Source organism: Salvelinus fontinalis, chromosome 37 (genome assembly GCF_029448725.1).
Source record: "Salvelinus fontinalis isolate EN_2023a chromosome 37, ASM2944872v1, whole genome shotgun sequence".
In the NCBI taxonomy this organism is placed as follows: Eukaryota; Metazoa; Chordata; class Actinopteri; order Salmoniformes; family Salmonidae; genus Salvelinus; species Salvelinus fontinalis.
In genome coordinates, this window is record NC_074701.1 from 15,978,219 (window position 1) to 15,985,288 (window position 7,070).

General features: G+C 39.6%; 1 protein-coding gene across 2 annotated transcripts; it reads right to left on the reverse strand.

The window, feature by feature from the left end:
- Positions 1–3,770: 3,770 nt before the first annotated feature.
- Positions 3,771–6,403, reverse strand: LOC129836006 (visual system homeobox 1-like). 2 transcript variants are annotated; one of them, XM_055901722.1, is made up of 5 exons: positions 5,992–6,403; positions 5,557–5,635; positions 5,325–5,448; positions 5,018–5,198; positions 3,771–4,717 (listed from the first exon to the last, which is right to left on the reverse strand). In XM_055901722.1, the coding sequence occupies exons 1-5, from the start codon at positions 6,386–6,388 to the stop codon at positions 4,455–4,457; spliced, it is 1,044 nt and encodes a 347-aa protein (XP_055757697.1). In that variant the 5' UTR covers positions 6,389–6,403; the 3' UTR covers positions 3,771–4,454. The 2 variants fall into 2 exon arrangements, with proteins under 2 accessions (XP_055757697.1, XP_055757696.1); XM_055901721.1 differs by having other exon boundaries at positions 5,006–5,198.
- Positions 6,404–7,070: the final 667 nt, after the last annotated feature.

Genomic DNA, 7,070 nt, shown 5'->3' on the forward strand with positions numbered 1-7,070 from the left:
GTATGAAATCATTGTTAATTTCAAACACAATCTCATAGAGTGTCATTCAGTAGAGTACAGTACAGCAGAGTTTAATTCACTAGCTGGCCTCCGCCCAGTACCTTGCCCTGAAACTTAGGCACTGTCACTAGCCGGCTACAATCCGATACTTTACCATGCACCTTAGAGACTGCTGCCCTATGTACATAGAGTCACTGATCACTGGTCACTTTAAAGGTCCAATGCATACATTTTATCTCAATATCAAATCATTTCTGGCAAAGAATTAAGCACCTTACTGTGATTGTTTTCAATTAAAATGATCAAAAAGGAAGTAGCTTTTTAGCAAAGAGCAATTTCTCAAGCAAGAATTTTGCTAGGACTGTCTGGGAGTGGTCTGAGTGGGGAGGGGGAAACCAAAAACTAGCTTTTATTGGCAGAGAGGTTTGAAACTCTCTTTCTTATTGGTCTTTTAACTAACATACCACCTGGTGATGTCAAAACTCCATCCCACCAAAACAGGCTGACATTTCAGGCGGTCTTTTCAAATAGCTCTTCAACTAAAAGGGCATTACCATAATTTTCACAATTTCACAGAATTATTCCAACCTCATAGTGTGGAGAATATGCAGTTGAAGTCGGAAGTTTACATACACTTAGGTTGGAGTCATTAAAACCCGTTTTTCAACCACTCCAAAACAATTCTTGTTAACAAACTATAGTTTTGGCAATTCGGTTAGGACATCTACTTTGTGCATGACACAAGTAATTTTTCCAACAATTGTTTACAGACAGATTATTTCATTTACAATTCACTGTATGATAGGCTAATTGACATCATTTGAGTCAATTGGTGGTGTACCTGTGGATGTATTTCAAGGCCTACCTTCAAACTCAGTGCCTCTTTGCTTGACATCATGGGAAAATCAAAAGAAATCAGCCAAGACCTCAGAAATAAAATTGTAGACCTCCACAAGTCTGGTTCATCCTTGGGAGCAATTTCCAAATGCCTGAAGATACCACGTTCATCTGTACAAACAATAGTACGCAAGTTTAAACACCATGGGACCACGCAGCCGTCATACCGCTCAGGAAGGAGATGCATTCTGTCTCCTAGAGAGGAACGTACTTTGGTGCGAAAAGTGCAAATCAATCCCAGAACAACAACAAAGGACCTTGTGAAGATGCTGGAGGAAACAGGTACAAAAGTATCTATATCCACAGTAAAACGAGTCCTATATCGACATAACCTCAAAGGCCGCTCAGCAAGGAAGAAGCCACTACTGCAAACCGCCATAAAAAGCCAGACTATGGTTTGCAATTGCACATTGGCCAGATCAAGAACACCCTCCAGGAGGTAGGCGTATCTGTGTCAAAGTCAACTATCGAGAGAAGACTTTACCAGAGCAAATAAAGAATAAAAAAACATTGCTAAGCCTCAAAAGCAGGAAGACCAGATTTTGTCAAAAAAAGTGTTTAATACTTTTATCTGCTCAGATTCAGCCAAATGCTTCAAAACTCATTGGAAGGCTCTTCGCAGTGCAGATGGACAATGACCCGAAGCATACTGCGAAAGCAACCCAATACTTTTTTTAGGCAAAGAAGTGAAATGTTCTGCAATGGCCAAGTCAATCACCTGACCTGAATCCAATTAAGCATGGATTTTACTTGCGGAAGGCAAAACTGAAAGCAAAACTGCCCAAGAACAAGCAGGAACTGAAGACAGCTGCAGTAAAGGCCTGGCAGAGCATCACCAGGGAAGAAACCCAGCATCTGAACAGCAAAGAATTTGCAACCAATTATTAAAACTAGCAATTTAATTGATGATTATGTTAGTTTGTCAAATTACTGGGGGGGGGGGGGGGGGGGGGCTGACAAAACCCTTAAATTAAAGATGCAAGTCTACACTTAAAGAGCATCTTGATTGTTTCCTTTCCAATCCATTGTGGTGGCGTACAGATCCAAAATGATGCAAGTTTTGTCACTGTTCAAAAACTTATGGACCTGACTGTATACAGTATTTATATACTAGATTTTTGACATAGCTCAGTCTAATATATTTACTGCTGTACATATCATACTTAGTATATCTTGTGTAAATTCCGGTGTATATATGTATACGTATAGATTGCATTTGTATTACTGTTACAGTTCATTGGATTTGTTCCGACATTCCAAGATTTGTTGTTACAAAGATAATTACTAAGAAAAATATATGTATTATTTGTGTACTTGCTGAACATTTTCCTGCATTGTTAGGAGCTAGTAACATAAGCATTTCTCTGCACCCGCCATAACATCTGCTAAACTGAATACACGACAGATAAACTTTGATCTGATTTCGATTTGATTAGAGTACAATACAGTATAATTTAATTCAGTACAGTATAGTACAGTACAGTTTTGTTCAGTAGAGTAGAGTGCATGAGAGTAAATGAGGGTATAGTACAGTACATTATACTGTACTATAAAAAAATATATATTTTCACATGAATTAGCCACACAAAAAAAACACAAAACTGACCAAATCTGCTGAAATACTTTTTGTACATATTTGCACGAATTGAATGTGAGGTTGTGTTGCTGTGGATGTTGAAATCATGGCCCATCCAGACCTGACCCAATCTGAACCAAACATAAACGCCTATGATTCAGATTTCAACGCCCGGACCCTACCAAAAAAAAGATGTCTGGACAGGACCGGGCGTCGGTCCGTGTTTAGTGGGAATGACCGTGTCCTGCTCAACCTGGGACAGGGTGCGTTAAATAGAGCCACTGCAAGGATGCTCCCATTACCATCATAACTCTTTCAACCATCATCGTCTTCTGCTCCTCTTATGCGCATACAGATACAGTGAGGCATCCAGGGCTGTTACGGCGCTTCAACTGAACAACCGCCGTCTTGTTTGCTTGTTAAAAGGTTACATGTTTAATGTAAAGGAAATCTCATGTGCCTTTCAATCTTCAAAATTGGTCAGGGTGCTATTTTGTTTTTGGAATCTTTTTAATACTTTTATTGTTTTCCAAAAAAACATAAATAGCCTACATTTTCAACATTGGCAAAATATCGTATTTTGATACCCATGTCGTGAACTAATTAGTTGTTTTTTTTTAGAGTAATTTCGATTTATGTAAAATATTTAATGTAGCCTAACATTTTTGGGGCGAATAAGGCGGTGAGAGAACCAACTGTGTAGACCTATCTCCATCTCTATGTGTTCTTCTAAAAACATGTTTTTAGGGCAACAGGAAACGGGTGTGTGTGTGTGTGTGTGTGTGTGTGTGTGTGTGTGTGTGTGTGTGTGTGTGTGTGTGTGTGTGTGTGTGTGTGTGTGTGTGTGTGTGTGTGTGTGTGTGTGTACCATGTTAATTCCTTAGTGATGTGGACACCGAGGAACTTGAAGCGATCGAGTCGCTCCACTATACAGCCTCATCGTCATCGATACACTGATTCTGTTGGTTGTCCTCTTCTGTCAGAATTACCCAACATTCAATATTTAATTTTGACTATAAGTAATACACGGGTAAAAAGCAACAATGTGGAACTGTGTGTTAGTGGTAAGTGTACCAACATAGCAACAGTAGCAGGTATCAAAGGTGTGTGCTAGAAAACATTTTAAGTGCATACGCAAAGTCTACCTTTTGGAATGTCATTTATTTAATAGAAGTTGGTTATATCAGTGTACGCTATAGTTAGTACCTTATTGCATAGGGCGTCTGTCTTTTTTTAACACATTTAAATGGTACATCACGTGAATGAAGGTATACGAACAAATTAAAGAAAGACAGAATTTCAAAAAAAATATTAGATTTATTTGACTGTTTTCATGATATTGCTGTTCTTATTATCGCTGTCATTACAGTGAAACTGACCTCTGAATGACATTCAGTATCAACACAAATAAAGTGCTTAATTTCGCCCATTGATAACGATGATCTGTGTATTTTAGTTGATGTTTTATACAAAATGCAGGCGGTGGGGCTTACACCCTAACCAACAACATTCAAAAATATGAAATAAGATGTAAGGTTTGTAATTTTCAGTAATTCTTTTCAGAAAAATGTGTATGTGTATGTCTATTTCTGGTGGTCCTCTCTCTTCTTTCTTGAAATATTATTTCAACACCACAAAAATGTTAACAAAAGTATAGAAAGGAATAAAACATTAAATAGTATCTTATTTAAAACCAGACAAGGTTATAAAACATATGTTCAAATACAAGTATTAAGAAATAAGACAAGTACACTGTACACTCCTAAATTGATGGGACCGTTGCACATCTTTGGAAAATAACCCACTAGGCACATACTGGTTGAATCAACGTTGCTTCCACGTCATTCAGTGAAATTACGTTGAACCAAGGTGGAATAGACGTTGCCTTGACGTCTGTGCCCAGTGGGAATTGTCTTCGATGTGAGCATCATTTCCACGCAAATGTCCGAGCTCACTGTCTGCAACGGGGATTGACGTCTATTTAGCTCTCATTGTCTGAATCACTGTTGGGAATGAGATCCCTCTGCGGCGACAATGATTTCAAAGTGCTCTTGTTGCTGTCCTGCTTGGAGGTGCTGGATAGGTCTATTGCCATGTCCTCACTGTCGTCTACAGCACTAGCGCGGTTGGGCCAGGACATGTCGCTGTCTTTCCCTTTAGTTTCCTCCGAGTATGTATCCGAGTGGGTAGACTCTGGCGTACCCGGGGATTTCTTTACTATCTCCATGGACTTCTTGTGCATTCCTGCGTAAAGTGATACAAATTAAAAACAATTAGTCTCAGCGTACACGTAGCCTATAGCAAAATACATCCAAATAAGTAGAGGTTAGCCCTATTGGTAAACAAAAATGTAACATTTAGGCCTACTTCCTCGTTATTAAGTCTATGTTATGTTTATGTTTACCTCATGAAATATGTAAGGCTACGTCTAGGCCTATATCAAACATTGTACAGATACAAAACACATCTCAGCTATGTATTCAATGGATTAAATACATATTTGAGTCTTATATTATTAATAAAGCAAACAACCTGCTGGCTCACCTAGAAGCCAGGGAGCACAGGAGCCCATCATCCCGCTCTTGGCGGAGTTGATGATTGATTCTGGCAGAGGGATGGAGTGGCGGACCATGGCACCGTAGAGCCCATACTCTGCCATCACACTGCTGCGTCCCCAGCACTTCTCACGTTTTCTCCACTTGGCCCGACGATTCTGGAACCATACCTGAAAAAATAGGCACAAAATGTTAGATCGTTGGAAAACTTTCCGGATTAAACCATCAATATGGCCATTGTAGGCCTACATGTCTGTTTTAGCTTTGTAGTAGCCTGCATGTTTATATAGGCCTACCTGTATTCTGTCCTCAGGCAATTCTGTCTTCATTGCTAACATTTCCCTGGCATATACGTCTGGGTAATGTGCTTCATGGAATGCCTTTTCGAGCTCCTCCAGTTGATGCGATGTGAACACGGTTCTGTAAAAGATATATTTTTTTTAAGTTGGAAGCATTGATAAAGCAGGCTTCCCAAAGGCATTCGTTGTACTAGCTTAATGCAATACAACTGTCATCATATGTACCAACCTGTGCCTCCTTTTCTTTCTCTTCTGTGAGTTCCCTGAGTTTTTCGAATCGTTTCGATCACCAGAGAGACAATCATCATCTGAAAAGAAAAAGGCAAACATATATTAGAGACAAAAGAATCTATCCAAAGGCAAACGAATAAATGTTAAATGAAAATTGTGCTGAAAAAAAAGTATACATTGAGAGTTTATACATGCTATATAAGACTAATTGAATATAATTATATGTTTCAAAAATTACATGTTGAAATGTTATTAAAAAAAACAGCTTCCCTATTAGTCTCGCGCTAAATCAACCTTGAACGCAATCAAATTGTAAATAAATTGAGCTACATGAAGAAGTGGCTATTTCAGCACCCCCTGAGAATAAATACAAAGTGGACCGCTTCCCTAAAGCACTAACTTTATAAAGTCAACGATTTGAAGTGAGCTGTACCAGAGTAGGGGTCTCTTTGTTGCTCCAAGTTCTGCATGAAATGACTCTCGGTCCTGGACTGAAGGTGGGGTATGTGACTCGGTAGGAAGCAGGAGGCTCCCGCAGGTTGCTGAGCCGCCAAACTGCACAGAAACCCTAGACCAAGCGGCAAGGATCCTCCAGCGAAAGGGAATCCCATCCCAGTGCTCTGAATATCCCCGTTACCTCCTACTCCATGAGGTCCGGATGGGCGAGGCTGGAGATCCGTTTCAAGACCCAATAGGTCCGTGATGGCAAAACCTTTAGACCTAAACCCAGATCCATGAAGTCGTGACTTATCGATCCCAAATGATGGAGCCAGCATCTTGACTTTGGGCTTTTCATCCGAGCCATCATCTCTTCCTGTCATGGTTGTCATTGTTAAGCGCTACTTTCTCTTTCTCCTGTAGCTCGGGATTATGAGGCGGGAGATGACAAACGGCAGGACAATTTATCCCTGTGTCATATCCAGGGATAACCTCCAGTGACCAATCAGAGCAAAAGGCACCCGTCAAACCGAAAGGAGGCGTTTCCCTTTTTCAATCCCAAAGGATTAATTGCCACCAATTTCCCATCAAATCCGATAAGGATTTTCTCCTCTGTCCCCTCTATCCGAATTGGTCCTAAGTGTTTTTCTCTGATGGCAAATGTCACTTATGTAGCCAGGTCTGCAGGCCAAACAATAATGAATGCTTCACAACTTTCAAAATACTATTTTGAAGGAATATAGGCCATGTGACATTTTGCAATTATCAACCAAAACTGAAATAGAGTTTTTTAGCAATCGAACGTTTATTATTTGTATCTCAATCTGCTGTTGTTGGGCTATGGTCATTGCTCAGTGATGCTTCAATGTCATTGTTGTATTATTTGTAAATGAACAAACATATTATATCCCAACGAAAGTCTTTGTTTGCCCGTGTAGTGAAAATTAGAGTATAGCTTGTTGATTTGGGACTAGCATATTTAGCGTGACAGCCTATAGCCAAACTGGAAATAGGTTTAAAACGCAAAAAGATTAACATTTGAAAATAAGTTTAAATCATTGGTTTATTATAATC

What these genes read in the sequence shown, in the direction of transcription:
- LOC129836006 (XM_055901721.1), bottom strand. Translation starts at nt 6,388, where the DNA reads ATGACAACCATGACAGGAAGAGATGATGGCTCGGATGAAAAGCCCAAA. An exon ending in ACAAAGAGACCCCTACTCTG is followed by an intron (nt 5,636 to 5,991) that starts GTACAGCTCACT and finishes TTTTCTTTTCAG; the next exon opens with ATGATGATTGTCTCTCTGGT. An exon ending in GCTTCTAGGTGAGCCAGCAG is followed by an intron (nt 4,718 to 5,005) that starts GTTGTTTGCTTT and finishes CACTTTACGCAG; the next exon opens with GAATGCACAAGAAGTCCATG.